The 21,057-nt window shown below is 44.2% G+C and overlaps 1 protein-coding gene across 3 annotated transcripts in view; it reads left to right on the top strand.

The window, feature by feature from the left end:
- The window catches only part of RAP1GAP2 (RAP1 GTPase activating protein 2), a 251,691-nt gene that overhangs the window by 137,002 nt on the left and 93,632 nt on the right, over positions 1–21,057 (top strand). For all 3 annotated transcript variants that reach the window (XM_026656558.1, XM_026656556.1, XM_026656559.1), the window contains one exon: positions 18,772–18,856. In XM_026656558.1, coding sequence (XP_026512343.1) covers positions 18,772–18,856 — 85 coding nt within the window. The remainder of the gene's footprint in view (positions 1–18,771; positions 18,857–21,057) is intronic.

Below are 21,057 nucleotides of genomic sequence, written 5' to 3'. Positions count from 1 at the left end.
TTTAAATTACATTTTTCTTAGATCCTGAGCCTTCTCTTTTTCCTTCTCTCCCCTTTGTTCCATCTTGTATTCTCCTCCAATCTCCTCTCTTGTTTTTTTTTTTCTTCTGTTGTCTTCACTCCTCTGTTTGCTGCGTCTCTGTGTACAATTCCTTACTGGGGCTGAGATGCAAGATCCTTCCTCCTGCAATTGAAATACACTAGCTAATGATGGGATAAAAGCCTACTACAGCTACTAGCCAGTGGAGGTATTCCTTTAGCTCAGTGGTAGAGCCATACTTTCAGTGCTGAAGGTCCTCGGAATCACACTGTACTAATGATGCATGGGGCAATCATAAGAGGACTGAGTAAAACTGGGACCAAGGGGAGGAGCAAGAGAAGAAGGGAATGATAAAAATATATTTGGCTGCAGGGTTTCCCAATGGAGACTATCATATAATGAACTCAGACTCAAGAACAATATGACTTGGGGTGGGTCACGAAGGATAAAGTTGGTTTGGTGTAAGTGCATTAAGGTATTTCTTTAATTAGATTTACTAAGTAATGTAGATTTTGATGGCTTTTTGCTAATCTGCCTAATAATGAACAAATAACATTACCGAAATGATGTGCTTTGGCTTCCAGGAAGACTCCTCAATGGTCGGAGCTTGCTTCAGACCTCAACAGTTTCAAGTGAACGGGATGCTTGAATTAGCTTGGACTCTGGACGTGGGGCATAGGGATGGGGATGGGATGTGATGGTTTGGCAACTGGCCATGATTGTGGAATACTGTAGTAGGCTAATTCCTTGAGCAAATTCATATGTAGGCGGTGGGCAGAAAATTTCTAGATCCACATGCAGAACAAAACATGTTTGGGTAACGTTTCACATTACAGTTTCCTGATACGTTTTAAATAAGAGTTCCAAATAAATAAAAAACTTATGTCGTTAGGATTAACAGGTATAACCCAGTGCTCAGGACTATCATAAATCATGCACCACTGAAGTTTCACTAAACCCATGATGAGGGCGTAGGTGATTTATCGCAGCCCCTTACCTCCTTGAGAAACACCAACTCCATGACCTGCACCCCTTTATAGTAATCCGATTGGGCATCGGGCTGCTGGCATTTAACCTTATATGTGGCAGACAGCTGAATTGTTTTGGGTGAGGCTGACACTCTAATTCAAGGTGACATATATAAATGCATCACTGATCATTAACAACTAATAGAAATGGCTCATTAATGGACAGATTTTGCACTTATTGAAATCAGGGGGCAAGTCTGGCCCTAAACATGAAATTTATTGTGCAAAAGAAAAACCCGTTGGTGAGATGAATATGATGCTATGGCAACCTGTTACAAAACCCAGATAAACCAGAGCAGATACAATTATTTGTGCATGTCTCTCCAACTTTAATCCTTATGAGCAGCAGGATTGGCCACACTTTGTGCCTTTGGGTCCATTGTTTAACCTCAGGAGCCTGCTCGAGAGCTGGGATCTAAATACAGATTAGAGCAATCAAGCTGGAGCACAGGCGTCAAAGGAAATGCAGCAAAGGACTTGCGGTTTACTCCGGACCAGGCTGTGCTTTTACGCAGAGCATCCCATCAAGTCAAAGAGCAAAGAACAATACCTACCTCTTATGTAGCTCTCTTCATCTGCAGACAGAGGTGAGCTCGCACTTGATAAATGAGAATGGAAGAGCTGGATAAATAATAGAGCTGGTTGGAATAGGAATGCCCCTCTTCCCAACACACAATTTTGACCAAACTTCTTTGTGGTTTTTGACAATTTCTTGTGTTCTCATAAAATAACAAAACACAAGACTGAAAAAAGTCAGTTTTTAAAAGAATACCTGAAAAAATTAGATGAAAACAGGTTTTTTTTAAAAAAAAAAGACGATGAATTTTTTTTTAACCAGCTCTAAAAAGTAGGTCAGTACAATTTCATCCCTTGATTATAAATGTTATGTCTGGAAAGAAAGGAGACAATTTTCATTGATGCTCAAGGCATTTTACTTTGCACTGACAGTGTAAATGTATATTATGCCCACTCTGCACTGCCAGCGTGGTGTAAAGGGCTTTAATGTCAACGAGAATCAGGCCCAGAGTGTTCCAGGTTTTGACATAAAAAAAATGTAGTGATGAGCAGATTCCGTTCATTCTGTTGCTCTTTTGCACATGTAAGAAACAACCCCTAGAGTACTTTGTATGTGCCCATTATCCCCCCTCTTTCCAGCAGCCACACAATGCAGAAGGCATCTTGCACTTTACTTTCCTACACTTCACTTGACTCTGCACACTGCATCTCCATAGGTCTGGAGGCAGAAAGATCCATTTTTCTATCTCATATCAGCCGCCTTCTTTCTCTGTTGGACCTTTAGGGAGGAACCCTAGAAGAATCAGCCGTTTCAATGTTAAATACATCAGGCACTTTCCATTTGCTTGTTACCCACAGAAAATACGCACAAGCAGCAAAGCCTCGCAGCAGGCTATTCAGAGATAGATACTGCCTGCCTGAAGCTGTCTGTGTGAAGTGTGGTTTGGTTCCTCAGCTGGTGAATGGTGATAAAGCGCCATTGAGGTAAATGAAGATCACACCCATTTACACCCTTTGAAGATTCGGCCCAGTTCTTTGGACTGCTATACCCTCAGTTCATTCGGAAAGGAAATAGGCCAATAATGTATGCGATTTACCACTCTGCCGACACGGGTTTAACTCTGCTGAAATCAGCGGGGTTAACCAATGGAGCTGACAGTGGTTACGCAGCTTGTGTGCTGTACCCAGTGCTTTTCACACTGTCCAGACTTGTCTCATTGTCTCCCCTCTGGCTCTTTGTTGCATCTGTCTGTTGTCTCTTGTCTTACAATTAGCGTGTGAGCTCCTCAGAGAAAGGTCTGGTTTTTTTGTCTCTGATTGTGGCCTCTAGGTGCTATCACGCTATAAATAATAATAATGGACATAAAATTGGAGGAATAGTGTAGTAGATCAGACCAGCACATTTGAGCAAAGTTCAAATACTTTATCTTAAACCAGTGGTGCCCAACCTTATTATACAGGAGGGCCACGTAAACCTAAGCACAACCTCGGGTGGGCCAAACAGATTCTACATCTATTTTAATAAGATTTAGTCACCTGTATCGATTTATATTTTAAGTTCAGCTTGTTCCGTATGTATTTAGATAGACAATACTGTACATAGAAACAAGCTGTTTACATGTGTAAACTAAAATGATGTAAACATGACGACAAGATGGTAATGAACCCACTGTTAGTATATTGTGTTGAAGCAGGCCGCGGGCCTTAGGAAATATTCTGGTGGGCTGTATGTGGCCCACGGGCCATACGTGGGCCTTATGAAATACTCTGGTGGGCCATGGGTTGGACACCCCAATCTTAAATGGTAGCTTTACAGCGATACAGTAGTTTTATCAACAGTTAAGCTGCTGATCAGGAGGGTGACTGCATGAGATATTTCATGATGGAGATAAAATATTTAAGATTAGCTCCTCTGGACCTCCTTGTGAATATTTGCACTGCTTCTTCTTCCAAGACCTAAAAGCTTGACGATATCAAGGGCCAGAGCCCCAGCTGGTGTAAATTGTCAGCTCTTCACTGACGTCTATGGCACTTTGCGGTTTTATACCAGTTGAGGAACTGGCCCAATATGTTTAATCTGACAATCAGAAAGGATATCGGTCTCCTTTTCTTCTTTTGTAAATTATTCAACCTGCCTGCACTCTAGTATTCTGTGAGTACCAGAATAATTAAAACTTCATCCCCAAATCAACACTTAATTAAAAATCATCAGATCATTTTGGGTTAGTTGGAATCTCAAGGGGATCATGTAGCCCTTTCCCCTGTGTGTTGCCAGTCTGGACTTCATTATTTCTAAGCCACCCCTAATAGATCGGTGTCTAGTCTTCGCCTTGAATGACAGCAATTCCACAACTCCCTTGGTTGCTTGCTCCATTGCCGGAGATGTTATAACAGCTCCAGGGACAGATTTATGGGCCTGAATTTGGCCCAGAAGTTTTCTCTAATATCCAATCTATATTTCCCCTGCTGTAGCTTAAATCCATTGTGGTTTGTTCTGTTCTCATTAACTAATGAGAACTATTGATCCATGTCCTCTCAATACCCTCATTTTATCTATTTGTAGACAGTTACAATGTGTCCCCTAAGTTCCTCTTTATCTAAACAACCAAACGTGCTCATTTCATTCAAACGTTCCTCCTAGGACTTACTTGCCAAACCTTTAGTCGCTGTTGCTGGTCTCCTTTGAGCTCCCTTCAATTTGTCTGGGCATTTTACCTGTGCTGGCACAGATTCTCTGCTGTGCTAAACCCAGAATTCAACACAGCAGAGGGGAGAGAGTCACCGAGCTAGCCTGCTGTGGCTCTTAGATTCTATGCTTGGGCCAGCCCCAGCCCAAGCTCCTGAATAAGTTAATGCAGCCTACCGGACCTTCCGTCACACTTCAATGGATCTGCACTGATTTACGCCATGTGAGCAGCTAGCCAGGAATGTCTCCAAAGTGTGAAGGTGTTTAGGCCTATCATTAATCCTAGTTAGCTTTTTTTTTTTTTTTTTTTTCTGGTGACAGCTGCACAGCGTTGACCGAGCAAAACGTCCGACATTCAAACTGATGGCATGTGTCTGTCTGGCTGTTATGACAGAATGCATTAACTTCTGAATGCTGCATCTGATCCGCTGCAAAACTTCAGGGAATGTTTCACAGCCCCTGATGCGGCCGAGGGGGGAATGCGGAGGCACACAGAGCCCCTGCCCTGGTGGGGAAAGGGGCATGCAGAGACCCTGGGTAGGCTGGGAGAAGGGGTGCAAAAAGAGCCCCAGGCATGTGGTGGGGTGGTGATGGTGGTGGTGAGGGGCTCACAGAGCCCCTGGCGTGAGGGATGAGTGGGAAGGGGTTTCAGGAAGTCCCTGAAATAGAGGGGAAAGGGAGGGTGGGCCCACAGGAAAGTTGTGGGGGGAAATGGAGGCATGGAAGGAGCCCCTGGTGCATGAACTGAGGTTGGACTCCACAGGCTACTACATGTGCAACCCCCAAGTTCATTTATAGGTAATGATTTATCCACTGTAACCCCCTTCATAGTGTATTAACTTTTCCAGCATGATTTGAGGACGTAGATGATTAAGAGGGTGGTACGGCAGTAGCCTGCTGGGGCTGAAAAATTCCAGATAGGAGCAGATCCCGTTAATGGTAAGGAAGAAATACAGTAATAAGATAAAGGGGGTAAATAAAATACCAAGAATGGTGTTTTGTCAAACAATAATAATAATGGGTTCAGAATGCTGTAAGTATTTTTGCTTTGTTCCAATTGACCTCCTTCTCGTCGTTAATATTGTAATTAAGGTAAGTGCATTAATGCACCGTATTCACAGAATGTATTCACAAACGGCAGCCCTTCTACCACATCTACTAGTGTCAAGTCACAAGAGATCACTACAGTCCCAGTCAGCATTCATGGATGTAAAGCAGTCTCATGCAGTTTTCATTTGCTTTATTTTGACGTCAGCCCTGCAGTGACAGGGAGAGGTGCCAATTCCAAGAGCTCTTTCATCTGGTAGCATTCAGATTGCAAAGTTACGAAGGTCAGTCTTGCTAACTTAAAATGTGTAAAAATGCCGTTAAAGCATTCGGGCTAAACTGATTGTGAAGAGAAAACAACAATCAGTGTTATGATATACAGGTGAAGCTAATGTAGAACATCTGTATTGTTACAATAAATAGAACCACAGGCGATCTTAAACAGGAGGCATTTATGAAAGAAAAAACTGCAGCTACAGACACAAACACACAGGAATCCACATTGATTGAGTTCCAGCTTAGTCTCCGTTGTTTACCAGGGACCACATGCCATCAGGATTTCTATGAAGCACAAAGGGACACCTAGGGTTGGATTTTCAAAAGTCACTCAGCCGTGGCCTAACTTTGCTTTCATGTAAGTCAATGGGAGCAAAGTTAAGCCACTGCTGAGCACTTCTGAAAATCCCACCCTAATGGCTGAACGATATAATGGAAGCAAACATACCGTTGTATTTATAATGCCTTTCAGCCTCCTAGATGGTCCTGGAGCTACATACAAACAGAAATCAACCATCACAGAAATGCAACTGCTTCTGGAAATAAATTATGACCGCTGTTCAACAGCACACAGCAGCACTGCGGATGTGGAAAAACAGGAAGTGGAGAATGCTGCATCCAATTGAGATTGCAGGAGGAATTTTCTGAATGATCATAACAGACCCTGCTCCCCTAAAATCTGCTGAATTTAGGGTCGTGAAATGTAATTACTTCAGCTGCAATTTGCCAGGGTGTTGATTTTAACATCCTCACCTGTTCCAACGACGCCTTGTCATCTTTAATGGCCACAGGTAGTCAGGACTTAAGTTTGACATGTCATCTTGAAGAAGTGTTGTAGGCCGAAAGGAAAGGAAGAGTCCTAGTGTCTTTGTGGTAACGAGTACCAGGAAAAGGTGAGGAGGGAATAGTAAAGCTGCTTGTTCATTTTACCTAAATTGCGGGTCAAACTGCAGAATTAGAATGAGGATTTCAAACATCCCTAAGTTGATGGTTCCCATCGTTTTTTGTGGAGCGGTTAATGTCTAGGAGCTCCAGTTACGAGCCAGGATCCCATTATACTAGGTGCTATACAAATGCAGAGCAAAAAGATGGTTCCTACCCTAAATAGCACAGGAACATGCTTGTGTCTGCAGTTTTGGGTCAGATCATTATAAACCGTCTTGCATACTTGCCAAATTAGAATCTGGGTTTGGATTTTGAACCTTGGCCCCATTGCCAAAAATAGAATATTAAGAACACTCAAGATGAACTGCCCTTGGAACTGTTTAGAAGGATATTAAACAGCAGATCTTGGAACCACCACCACTAGGAAATCAGTAATGCCACTAACGGAGGAATCCTTTAGAATATAACATGGGGTGGGAAGGTATTATTCAATTAAATGAACAGAGAGAGTCTCAGAGCCCAGACGCCAGCCCAAGCCAAAATGTCTACATGCTTATTTTTAGCACTGTAGTGAGGGCCTGAGTCTGTAGAACTGGGCTTTGAAACTTGCTGCTCCAGTTTTTGTTGGTTTGTTTGTTTGCAGTGTAGACATACCCACTGCGGTTTGACTGTAGTCTGGAATAATTAAGACCCATCGTATGAAAGCTCAGTTGCATCTCACTATACAGGCTCAAGGATTCTCTTTCAGGCTTCACTCTTTTGGTGCCTGATCCAAAGCACACTGAAGTCAGTGGGCATCTTTCTCTTGACCGCAGCAGGCTATAGATCTATCCAGCGGTGGGCGCAGGAGTTTGCGTGTGCCCATTTTACCTCTAAAAATATAAATCTCATCCCTCCCAATGAGATCTTTGGCTTAGCGAGCTAGCCGGCTGCCTCAACATTTTTTTCCTAAAAAATTCCCTTCTAATCCTGCTTAATTCCTTTCTCTTATTCTGTGCTATTGGGCAAAGGTCAGGGAGAGACAACGGTTTATCTCTGGCATTGCATCCATTTAGCTCCTCTATTATTTCTCAATTCCCCATGTCTTGTCCTAATCATGAGAGCTCAAGAGAATCTGGATTAACATGCCCACCACCATCCTACTGCCAGAGGGATCCTTCCTTGGCAGTTGCTCAATACTCACCCCCATACCCCCAGGGCCTGTGCTGCTTTCTCCTGAATAAAGAAGTTCTTGAGCAGTAGTATTTCCCAGAAAGCAAGTGTAGCCATTGGCCTCCTTGCATACAGGGAACCCTACATTCTTCTTTGATCTTCACTTGCTTTTACTTCCCTTGACTTTTAGTAGTATTCATTCTCCGGAGCTGTCCATCTGGCCCCATTCAGGAATAGAGCTGGGTGGAATATTTCAGACAAAATTCTTTTTTCATTGAAAAATGCAGATTCAGGTCAACCGAAACGTTTTGTCACTTTGTGTTCCATTCGTCAAATTGTTGGGTCGAAAAAGAAATGAAAATTCCGAAAAAGTCAAAACAGTTCGTGTTGACATTTGCGAAATGAAATGTTTTGCCTTTGATGCGAAAAGGTGTTTTGTTTTTGAAATTTGATTTCAGTTGTATTACTTTTTTTGTTTACTTTTTTGATATATGCTGAATTGTTTTGGGTCGACTCGAACCTTTTTTTTTTTTTTTTAAAAGACTTCTTTGGTTCAAAAAAATCAGTTATTTGCACAGCTCTGTTCATGAACTATCCTGTGTATCCGCAGGGAACACAATATGTAATCCTGCAATGTTCCAGCTTCAAGCTCTGGGGTTTTGGCAGTCTCCTGGGATACTACAAAGAGTACATTATGGGGAAGCTCCAGAACACCACTAAAATCCTAGGGGTCAGGTTCTGGTATCGTTACTCATGTTGGATAGCATCTTACTCCTTGAGCAACTTCCATTGGCTTCAATGGAACTAACTAAGGCAGTGTTTCCCAAACTTGGGACGCCGCTTGTGTAGGGAAAGCCCCTGGCGGGCCGGGCTGGCTTGTTTACCTGCCGTGTCCACAGGTCCGGCCGATCGCGGCTCCCACTGGCCGCAGTTCGCTGCTCCAGGAAGTGGTGCGGGCCAAGGGATGTGCTGGCCGCTGCTTCCAGCAGCTCCCATTGGCCTGGAGCAGCGAACCGCGGCCAGTGGGAGCTGCGATCGGCCGGACCTGCGGACGGAGCAGGTAAACAAACCGGCCCGGTCCGCCAGGGGCTTTCCCTGCACAAGCGGCATCCCAAGTTTGGGAAACACTGAACTAAGGCATAAGGTATTACCCAAGGTGAGTAAGTTTATCAGAATCCCACTGCACCAGAGCAATGTACTGAGTCAAATGTTCATTTAGTAATCAGTATCTCTATTAGCCATCTAAATGTCTACCTTTGCAGAAGCACATGTAGCAGGTGTAGGTTGAGGCCCCCATCTCACAAGATGTTCTGTGAAGCTGGAGCCCCGTTGACTCCAGTGGGGATCTGTGCACACGCAAGGATCTGCCCAATTGGAGCAGCTGTCAGGATCAGGGCCTTAGATGCGGACAAACGGCAGGTGCAGTTGTATAGGCTGGGCTGGGGAACCCTGAGCAGTTTGGCTTTCTCAGTCCACTCCACATTGTTCATGGTAGTTGAGGCGGTGCATCAGTCTATGTGAAAGAGAACAGCAAGGTCAGTGTTAAAGCAATTCCTGTATTTATTCCTCTCCATTTTCCTGCAGAAGTGGCTTCAGTCTTGTTTAATTTCACCTGAACCAGCGGAGCAGAAGACAAAATATTTGCCTAGCCATATGGTTGTGATATATACTGATTATGAAAGCTGTGAATTAGTCAATGAGCACAACAGATGCAGCATAGCGAACTGCATAACGTACTTACGTGCGGCACAAAGGTCAAAGAAGAACATGGAAATAGCAAGAGAGGAAGGCTGGACTTGTCGTTGAGGCAGAGGGTTGGGATTATGGAAATCTGGGTTTAATTCCTGGCTCTGCTACAAACTTCCGTTTGACCCTGGGCAAGTCACTCAATCTCTCATGTATTGGTTTCCAATCTGTAAAATGAGGATAAAAGTATCTACTCTCTCCCAACGTTGGTCTGTCCTGTCTGTTTAGCCTGTACACACTTCAGGGTAGGTACGGTCTCCTATTATGTTGTATGTACAGCACCTGTCCCAATGGAGCCCTGATTTGAATGAGGCCTCTAGTGCTATGGGAATACAAATACAAATAATAATAAAAAATAACACACAAATCAGAGGTATCTGTGATCACTTGTGGTCTGTGTTACCAAGACATCTGAATTCATACACCAAGACTCAGGGTAGAAGTCAATGAGAACTCCCCTTGATGTCAATGGGGCCAGGATTTCATCCGTAGTACTAAAGCAAAGCACTGTCAAGTTTATTGGGTATATCCCGGCTTGGCTATTTACATCTAACTAAGACTGGCCAAAGGGCCCTATGTTAGCATATACCTGGCTCTTGAGGAAAGGCTGGGACAAATGATTTGGAAGCTGCAGTAATACTCTGAAGTGGTTTATTTGTTGGGTGTTGACATGTTCTGAAAAGGATCTTTCCAGGACTTGACATCATCTTTAAATATCGTGACACCGCTTAGTCCCCTGAAAATCCGTGAGGTATGTTTATTGGATAACTGGCTCAGTGGACGAAAACCTGAATAACTGTAAATGACACAGAGTAATGTAGGTATATTATTTTTAAAATTATTTTCATTGATTTTCTTCCACATTCCATATACAGAAACATCAGCTACGAAATACAGCTCTACTGCTGATTCTGTCCTAGGTAGCAAATTGAGCCCAGAGCTTGAATCCCTTACTCGGTTTGTACTCAGTCAACACTCTCTTTGACTTCAGTGGGAGTCTTGCCTGAGTAAGGACTTCAGGATGCAGTCCCAAATCAACAGGAGCCAAATCGAACTGAGTGAGCTCTGCATGAGGATCAAGTTTGGAATTAGGCCTTAGTAGCTGGGTTTCCGGACTTTGCATTAGCAAGTCATCATTTCCTAGGCTTGGGATATCTTTTTTTCTACAGTACTGAAAAGCCTGTCTTATGTACAGAGACAGTTTGCCATCTGGAGTGAGAAATGGCTAGAACAAGGAGAACCTGTTTTACATTTGTGTTTTGTACCGGTACAAGCAACTACTAAAGGAATGCAGTGAAAATCTGATGAAGAGACAGCAGGCCAGAGCCTCATAGAAGTGCATCACTATAGCTCTGTTGACTTCAGTGTACGGTGCATAGCTTTTCAGTGACTTTGAGGGAGCTATGTTGATTTACAGCAGCACAAGAGCTGGCTTAGAGAGTCATGGGGGTCCATCTCCTTATGATTGCTTTGAAGTTAAGCTTTCTCGCCACCGTCTTAGCAAAATGATTTAGGCCTCACAGCATTAGAGACAGGGATAAATCCTTTAAGTTACGTCAGTTTCACTCAACACTGGGACAAGGGCAAAAAAGTGCAGATCACACCATGATGCGTTCTCCTGGGCCTTATAAAGAAAAATAAAGTGTTAATAGAAATAGAGCCAACAATGCCAGGTTAGTTCTACTGGAAGAAAAGAGAAAAATCCTCACCCATTATGACCAAATTTAGGGGCGTTACAGTCACTGGATTTGGTGTTTCCCGGTTATTTTGCCACACGAGTGATTATTGTGAAGGAAGCTCTATTCTTGCTCTGGTTTGTAATAGATCATGTCCACAGTACATTGTAATGCATAGTCTGGTATTCTGCTAGTGCATATTTCTTGCCTAATACAAGTTTAGAATCTACTAAGCAGTATCTGGCTTGGAACTATGTTGCATTAGATTGGCTTATTCACAGCAGTTCTTTTAAGATAGAAAAGTTGCAGATATCGGGGTGAAATCCTGGTCCCGCTGAAGTCGATGGGATTTTTGCCAGCAATTGTAATGGGGCCTCCCTATAGGTCCCGATTCTGTCTGGCACTTACCTGCGTTGACAATGTATTCAGGAAGGTGTAAGGAGTCGGAGCACCATAAAGTGGCCACATAGCCAAACAGCATTCTGATCCCTGGACCAAATTCTCTGCTGCGGTGAACAAGCACAGCTCCATTGTCTTGAATGGAATTTTGCCCGTTTATACCAATAAAGACTTTGGCCACCCATGGTCAGGCTGCAACAACACTGCCGTTGGGAGGTACAATTTCCAGCTCAGTTAAATATATCTGTGCTATCGTTGGTAGCGCGAACTCACTAAAAATAGCAGGGCAGCTGTGGGCGGCATGGACTAGCCACAATAATATGCTGCTATTTTTAGTAAGCTAGCCCGATCAAAGCTAGCTCGGGTACATCTGCATATACCTCTGGCATAACCTCAGAGGAGAAAAGAGCCTGTTACCCCCGGCCTGAGATGGACCATGGACTGCTGTTTAGCTGGGAATATCAGCCACTGTGTTCCTGCATTTAGGTAGGTTTTCCAGGATTTGCAACAATTTGCACTCCATAGCAGAGGGCAGGAACACGAGGCCTTTTATATATTTTGGATCCAAAAGGCTGCAGGAACTTTTAATACTTTGTATCTTTTCGGGGGTGGGGAAGAAAAAAATAACTGACACGATTTGTTTCCCTCTGCTTCTTGGTACTGATTCAATTTTCACCATTAGGAAGTGTTATCTGCACAGACACCACACTACATCTCAAGGCCTGACAATTCCTAACTGGTGTCAATAAGATGCGAGGCAAGTCACCACGGGAGTCACTTGCTGTTACAAGACCAGAAGTGTTAGTTTGCTCGGGTTGTCACGGCTGGCACTTTTGGGGGTGGAATTTAGGCACTGCTATAAAAATCCTGGGCCTGATTCTCAGCGGGTGTAAATCTATATTGCTCCCTTGAAGCCAATGGAGTTGTGCTGATTTACATCAGCTGAGGATGAGGCCCTCGTTCCAGATTTTCTAAAGTGCCTGCTAATTTTGAGTGCCACGGTTGTTTGGTGGCGAATTTGAGGCAGTTGGGGCTTGTTTTTCCAAGGGGACGAACTCTCACAGCTCCAATGGGAGACAGTGGGACTGGTCGAGCCGTAAATGCTGTTCATGGGATTGCAGGTTCCAGTCCCCATTCTCCCTCCTCCCACCTAGGGTTGCCAACCCTCCAGGTTTGTCCTGGTGTCTCCAGGATTTAAGGATTAATCTTGAATTAAAGATTATATCATGTGATGAAACCTCTAGGAATACATCCAACCAAAATTGGCAACCCTACTCCCACCTATACTGTTATTCCTCCTGCTGCTCTAAGCTAACTGCTGAGGAAAATAGGAATTACCATGCTAGATAAGACTAGCTCATTATCATGTATTTGACCATGGCTAAGTACCTGATGCTCTGGAGGAAGGTGAAAAAAACCCACCATAGTGAATAACTTTGGGATAAACTGCCAGTAGGGCAAGATTAATTTTCTTATCCTAGGTAGTTACAGGTTGGTTTATGCTCTGAAGCATGAACGTTTATAGTCCTTATACTTTTTTTTTAATCTTACCTCGAATAATGGTGGATGTTCTAATTATTCATATGACTGTCTAATCCTTTTTTTGAATCCTTCTAAGCTCTTGGTCTCAGTGATAGCTAGTGGCAGTGAGTTCCATGGGTTAATTATGTGTTGAAAGTGTTATTTATATCAGTTTTTAAATGCGTTGCCTTTCACGTTCATTGACTGTCCCCTATGAAAAATGGGGCATAGGCTCATTCGATCTACCTTCTTAATCAGGGCCTGATGTAAAGCCCATGAAGTCAATGGAAGTTTTACCTTTGATTCCAATGGGCTTCCCATCCACCTCTACTTTGTATAATATACCACAGGCTGGCCACTTCACAGCCATTGTTGATGCTTCTTATAAATTAGTTTCAAGAGCTAGACCAGCTGGTATCTTCCCTCCCATCCCTTAAAGAGCCACTTCTCCAACATGTGCAGTCTTCTGAACCAGGGAATGAGATTCAGTGCCTCATTTCATGGGACTGCAGAACTGCCACTTTACAGTCTCTTCGCTTCTTTTTATCCTTTCCATACATAACATCCCATTCTAAAAACAGAGTCTATTATTATTGTGGGCCTCATCCTAAGCCCATTGACGTCAATAGGAGACTTTCCATTGACTCAAATGGGCTTTGGATCAAGCCCTGTTTTCTTTTATTAGGAGAAAGGTTTAGATAATCTCACAAAATCTTTTAACAGAATGGTGTGTGTTTGTGTATACGTCTATACAAAAAGTCGCCTTACAGACATCTATATCTATATATAGCTGAATTGTGGCTTTTTCTGATCTGAGGGCTCCATGAAGGGCACCAGTCCTGTTATAGAAACCTTTCAAAGTTTTGGAAATTAACGTAACTGAATGTTCATATCCCAGGAGAACCTGTTACCTAGATTTCCCCCGAATCTCTCACTAGATGCATCTGTCACGGTGCATCAGTCAGTTGCATATTATCGCGCTTTGCCATCTTACAGCAGGTTACCATAGAAACTAAGGGCTTGTTATTGCAAAATAAACAGTTGGACATTTTGGCCCAGTTACTGTGGGACTAACCTGGCAGGGATGAGAGTAAACTGAATTACATCTCAGTTTTTCTGGCCCCCCGGAGTTGCATCTGGCACTACCGCTGTATATGACAATATAATTGTCTGACTAGAAAGTTGTTTTTTTTTTAAAAAAGAGACAGAGTACTTTTAACAAGTAAGCTACCATAGATTTCTCAATGTGTATCTTAAAAACATAGAATGTCTGTCATGGTTTTGTTTTCCTGGGGAAGAGTTTCTTAATACAGCTGCTTCCCCCCTACAAACATTATTTGAGGTGTAGTATGTTATATCTGTATAGACTCACTATTGCAGTATCGGGGTGCCTCACAACACCCCTGTAAGGTCAGGCAGTGCTATTATCTCAGTTACACGGATGGGGAACGGAGGCACGGAGACATTAAGGGTACATCCGCACTGCAAAAAGACCTCTGTGGCAACGAGTCTCAGAGCCCGGCTCAACCAGCTTGGGCTCGCGGTGCTCCGCCACAGGGCTAAAAATCGCAGTGTAGGCATTCCAGCTTGGGTTCTGAAACCCGGCGAGGGGGATGATCTGCACTGATATTTTGAGCTCCATAGCGTGGCCCTGCGAGCCCACCAGTTGACCCGGGCCCCGAGACTCACTGCTGAAGAGTTTTTTTGCCGTGTAGGCGTAGCCGAAGTGACTTGCTCAAGGTCACACAGGGATCTACAATGGAGCAAGGAATTGAATCCAGGTCTCTGAAGTCTTTAGGCTAGCACCTTATCCACTGGACCATCCTTCCTTTCAATGGCTGATGGTATTAAATATCCATGTAGCTGAAGGTCAGAGCTGTGCGAATACAGCGGGGGATAAAGACTAGCAAACATTACTGTGAATAAAACTCACCAGTTTGTTTCGAGAATGGTTATTATTAAGTATTTTTATTAGAGTAACTCCCAGAGGCTCCAGCCTCTATTGGAGCCCCCTTGTGTCAGGTGCTGTACAAACACATAGAGAGACAATCCTTCTCCCTAAAAGCTGGCAGTTTAAATAGGCAAGATAGACCCGAGTTCGGGGGGGAGAGGAAAGAAGTGCTACTGTGCCCATTCTGTAGAATGGCAAACTGAGATTAAGTGATTTCTCAAGGTCGCCTGGGAAGTCTGTGGCAAAGGTGAGAACTGAACTCAGATCTGAGTCCCAGCCCTGGTGCCTTAAGTACAAAACTATTCTGTAAGGATAGTTTTCCTTTCGGTATTCACGAGCCCTTTTATTTGCTCTCTGAAAATATAAGTACAAGGGAATTTTTATCCGAAACAGTTCTTCAAGGGTGGAGTCCTGCTTTGTGGGTCTTGAGTGAGGCATAGGCTAGGGCAGGTTCTCTGCAGAGTGGTGAATTTAACCCACAGGAGAGACTTGTGAGCAACTGTTTTCACGTGACTTTTCACACTGTAAGTGTTTCCCTGGCCAGCTTTCTGTTGATTTTGGAGCCATTCGGGTAGGCACCAAAACCAGTCTCATGTGACTACACTGCAGTCAGAGGGGTGACTGCAACAGGTGTAAACATACGCTAGCTCCAATAACAATACACATGAAGCTGCGGCAGCACAGGCTAGTTGCTGGAGTGTGTACCCAGGGTCCCAGGCGAGCTTGTACAGTCCATGAAGCTGTGGCTTCATTGCTATTGTTGTTCAAGCTAGCTATGTTAAAGATCAGCTATATCTCCGATCGCAGGCTACCAATAACACAGTACAAACTGCAAATATCCGAAGCAGTGACTAACCCATGAGAACCACCCATAGGCTGAAATATGTTTCCATAAAACCTTTCTATCTAAGTACTTCTATGCCCCCTTCCTTCCCCCGGCAAACATTCATAAGTACATTCTCACAACCGCCCTGTGAGATAGAGAAGAATTATTATCCCCATTTACAGTTGGGGCATCAAGGCCTGGCCTGGATGCCTCACATAATATAGAACATTTGTGGCAGAGCCAGGAATTGAACCCAGGTGTCCTGGATCCTTGAGTTTTAGTCACAGAACCACCCTTCCTGTCTTACCCCTTTGCCTGATAACTCTGAATGATGAGGATGTTGTTAACAAATAAAAAGCTACTTGTGGATAACTGGTGGGGGGGGGGGGAAAGGTGGGGATCTGAATTAGTTGTATAGATTCTATTCCCTGAGAACAGCAAAGGTTTGAGCTGAATGAAACTGGAATTTCTGTCCTGTGGGAAATTCCAAGTTTTCTAAATTTTGTTTCATTCTATTTTGGAACGAACCGTCAAACTTTGGAATTTTCCATGAAAGGGAATCTTCTGATTTGGAAACATCAAAACACTCCTCCAATCATTAGGAAACCTGTCAGTCAAAAATATCATTGAAATGGACACATATGCCTGCTACGCGTTTCAAATCCAAGGAAACAGTGTATTTCCACAGAAAACTGTTCCATTGAACATTTTTCAACCAGCGTTAGCAGAGATGCAGGAGTGGGTTAAAGACTCTGAAAAGACTTCCCTTACAGAATTGTGTCATCGTAATTTCTCTTACTGATGAATTGGCAGACGCAATTTCTCTCTCTTCTCAAGGTGGTTGCTGCTGCTATCACTCCATGTAACTTGCAAACTCTATTTCAGGGGTAGTCAATTATTTTTTGTCAAGGTACAAATTTCTTGGTCAAGGTATAGTCAAGGTCCAGCCTGCAGAGAAACATTTTTCACACCACAATAATGATAATAAATAAAAAGATTTGGGGGTCCGTTCAAAAGCATCTGATGGTCCGGATTTGGCCTGTTGACTACCTCTGCTCTGGTCCATTAACTGCCCTTGAGCGAATTTATTTAGAGTGCTCTTTCACTCATTTCATTTAGTATTCATTGCTGTAGCACTGGTCATGATGAACTCATTCAAGACTGCGTGGGCAAAAATACTAGAACTTGGCCAAGAAGGTGCTGGGCTTAGTTCTCTGCTCTCTTATGCCAGTTTTACACAATTGAAGGGAATCACACTGGCAGGGCCGGCTCCAGGCACCAGCTTACCAAGCAGGTGCTTGGGGCGGCCACTTCGGAGAGGAGCGGCATGTCCAGCTGTTCGGCGGCAATTCGGCGGACGGTTCCTCACTCCTGCTCAGAGCGAAGGACCTCCCGCCGAATTGCCGCCACATATCGCGATCGCGGCTTTTTTTTTTTTGGTTTTGTTTGTTTTTTTGTTTGGCTGCTTGGGGCGGCCAAAACCCTGGAGCCAGCCCTGCACACTAGTGCCAAATTAGAGAAAGGAGTGGAAAATCAGGCCCACAGTACAGATCTGGATCCACATTAGGTTTAAGACTATGGGAGAGAATTTCAAAGGCACAAATGGCAGGTAGGTTTCTATTGACCGTCAGTGGGCATTAGGTGCCTGGCTGGTGATTGTGCCTTAGAAAATCTCTCCTTGTGCTAAAATAATCAAACTTGGGTCCCTAAAGCTAGACATCTAAACAAAAGTGGTTTGATTGTCCATTCCCATTAATGTACCCTGGCTAACCCACATTGTGGGTGCTCAACACCTTTAAAATCACTCCTCTTTTATATAGGTGAATAGATATGGATTTAGATACACCTCTACCCCAATATAACGCTGTCCTCGGGAGCCAAAAAATCTTACCGCGTTATAGGTGAAACCGCGTTATATCGAACTTGCTTTGATCCGCCGGAGTGCGCAGTCCCACCACACTGGAGCACTGTTTTACCGCGTTATATCCGAATTCATGTTATATCGGGTCACGTTATATCGGGGTAGAGGTGTACTCCCATTTGAAAATAGCAGCCCACACCCATTGCACACTGGGAGTTTCCAGTGGAAACATCTGAAACTGAGGGAGTGAAAATGACATGTCCAGGTGCATGCAGACCCGGTCTTCAGTTGCAGGTAAAGATCGCTAAGTGCCTTATTTAAAGCAGAATAGGCACTGTCTGCACCAGGGAGCCTCAATGGAGAGCTTGCACCAGGTGCTATCCGCAAGGAAAAAAGACATATTGCAACTCAAGTTATTCACTGACCACAGCCCACTCTACGCAGGCTACCTACAGTGACCAACAATGTGTTACTACATCCTGCGCTACAGTTATTTCCATTTCCACTGTGGATAAATGTTGACCTTTTAATAAAGATCACTCCTCTGAATGTGGCTTTCTTTCTATGCTAAACATGACACTGATCTGTGCTAAAAGTACTTGGTGGAGCTACTCCGGATTTACTCCAGTGCGACTAAAATCAAAATCTGTTCCACTGTGCATAATGTTCATGTTGTCGAGAGAGAGAGATGAACAAACACTGCTCAGTCAATAGATAACGCCAGATGGAGAAGATGGAGGGAAAAAAAATTGTCGCAATGGTGTTGTCATAGAAACATAAGTCTGTTTATCTAACTCTTGGTCATCCCAGCAGTGTAAATCACCTGAAATGAAACTTACCTGCAGCACACACTAGTTACGGGCTCTATTTTGGTACCCTTTAGTTGGATTCCCAAAGAGAGAGCAGCCCACTTTATGGTACCGTGAGGCATTTATAATTGACTTGGGTCAGAATCTTTCCAAGCTACAAGATTTTTATTTTATTTTATAAAATGTTTTTGTCACAGGTTAGATACTTATATTTAAAAACAAACCTTGACTTAAAAGTTTACAGGATTGAAAAAAATCAGAGGGGCCTAATTTTCTCCTCTCTGGACTGTACTTCTTTCTTCAAAGGCTGGGTAATTAGGAAAAGTGTTGAGATGGATCCTCTTCTTTTACAGGAAACAGGAGCTGTTAAACAACACAGATGTGACCATTCCAGACCGGCCTTTATCCCCTCCACTCACTGCCCCAGCAACCATGAAGGTAGGTTACGTACATGATATGCTACGGATTGCGTTCTTTACGTTTTATTCCTGTTCTGCTTTGCAAAGTGCATGCTGCGTCCCGTAGTGCGGGTGCAATATCTCTTGGAGGACTGGTGAAAGGAATTGTATGGTACATACACAGCCCGGCTTAAGGTGATTGTTTTGAAACTGAAGCTAGTTAATACCAGTGTTTAAAAGTAGCAGCTGTGTATCGCAGGCATTCCTGAGCGGATTCTGGAGTTGAGACGGAAGATTGTTCTGCTGCCATCAGCTAGGGTGGAGTGTGGCTGCGAAAGTCTATGGGCTACATTGTCCTACGCCTCAGGCAGTCATTGACACCAGTGCAAAGCAGTTGTCAAACGATACTAAATCAGAAGGGTGGTAGCACTCTGGGCCCACTCTGCCTGAGTGACTGCACATGCTGCAGGGTAAAGAAGCATCTGACCCTTTGCCTGTCTTAAAAATTGTTCCTGTGTTGTTATAACCTGGGGATCTGCTGCCAAAGCGGCGATTTTTATTTATGATTTGTGTGCCAGGTGCTGTACATAGAAGACACAGCCCATGCCCTAAGGAGCCTATTTTCTAAGGGCTAGATTTTAGTCCTCGAAAGGAGCAAGGGCAGAAGTAGACTCTACTCCATTCTCCTTTATAGCGGCTGGGGAATGCAGGCCCGGCTCCTTCTTATAACCCCTGCGGATGTTGCCCAAAAAGGAATGGGGAAGGGTGGAAAGAGAGTGAGTGCCTGTCTGGACACCCTCCGACCACCACCATCCAGCACCTGTTAATGGAAATGGAAACAAGTCGCACCCCTGTGCATGAGCAGGGGGCACTGTCACGCCGCTGTGACCAGCCTGGGATTCCCTCAGAGGAATTCTTGCCCAGTCAGCTCCAGCTGCATTCAAGGCTTGGCGGAGTTGCCCTTGGAAGGCTTTGCCGCAGAGGAAGGATTTGAATGCAGAGCAAGCGGTTGCGTCTGGAGCAAGGAGACGGAATGTCACGCCGCATCCTTCGGGGAGGGCTTGGTGGCCTTTTTGCTTAAATGTGGCATTGTTCCTCCCAGCTTGAGTTATGCAAGGTATGCAAGAGTGCGTTATGCTCTGTGATGCATTATTGCCTTGTGTCACCCGGGATGAAATTCAGCCAGAACACTTAGTCCAAACCATCCTACATCACCTTCTCTCTACTCAGTCCTTCTGACTCCTTCGCAAGCTCTTGGATGGCGTTCCAGCTCAGCGCTGAGCCAGAGTGTGTTAGCAAGGGAGCTGAGAGCCCTGAAGCTCAGCAGAATTCCCTAGGAGGGTGATGCAGAAGGTACCAGACGTGGAAGCTGGAGGAGGGGGCTAGCTGAGGGGAGTTACCAGCTTCCGTGCATTGGAGAGGCCAGGATCATGGAGATTTGGTAATTGGTGGAGGTGGTATTGAGAATGTGTTTCATTATAGAAGACATGGAGGAAACAAGGGGAGAAATGAAGGAAGGAGAATGCAGGGAAGTGATTGGCGGGGGATTTGGTGAAAGAGTGGGGAGATGTATGGGGTGAGAGAGAGCGGGGGAAAAGGAGATTGAGACAGGGGTGGTGTCTCAATTAGGGACAATTAGGAAATATCCCGCTATTGTCTTTTTCCTACCTTTGGGGGAGGGAGGGTACATTTCAGCAGAGGCCTTCCCCAGACACCCACCAAAATCCTTACTCATTGAACCCCAAACATCCATCAGGAGGGACGCTCAACATTGCAGGATTCCAGAGGCCTAACCCAACGCCCATTGAATTCAATCAGCAACGGGTATGTCTGTTTGCACGCGAACACACCCCTAGCTCACAGGAACGTCCCAAGGAATAATTTGCTCATGCTTTGAAAGGGTCAAGCACCATGTAAGAGCTAAGCAGTATTATTTTATGAAATGCAAAGCCCTTGAAAATGGAGGCGTCTGCACTTTGGTTTTAAATGGTCAAAATGGGCCAGTTCTGTGTTTAAAAACCCACCAACGCTATTGCATTTTGAAGTTTCTCTCTCTCTAAAAAAGGCATTTCCTTTTGTGCCAAAAACAAAACACAAAGACGATGACAATGGGCCAAATCTTTGTTGTTTGTAAATGGGTGAAAATTTACCCGTGTCAGTGGAGCTGTATCTGTTAGCAGCAGCTGATAATTTGACCGTAGCCTTTTGAGATTTTGCATTGAGCTTTTTTTTTGCAAATCC

The sequence above is a fragment of the Terrapene carolina genome, unplaced genomic scaffold (assembly GCF_002925995.2).
Source record: "Terrapene carolina triunguis isolate 2854851 unplaced genomic scaffold, T_m_triunguis-2.0 Scaffold231, whole genome shotgun sequence".
Lineage (NCBI taxonomy): Eukaryota > Metazoa > Chordata > Testudines > Emydidae > Terrapene > Terrapene triunguis.
The sequence above is the reverse complement of the archived record's forward strand: the minus strand, read 5'-3'. Positions and strand labels throughout refer to the sequence as shown.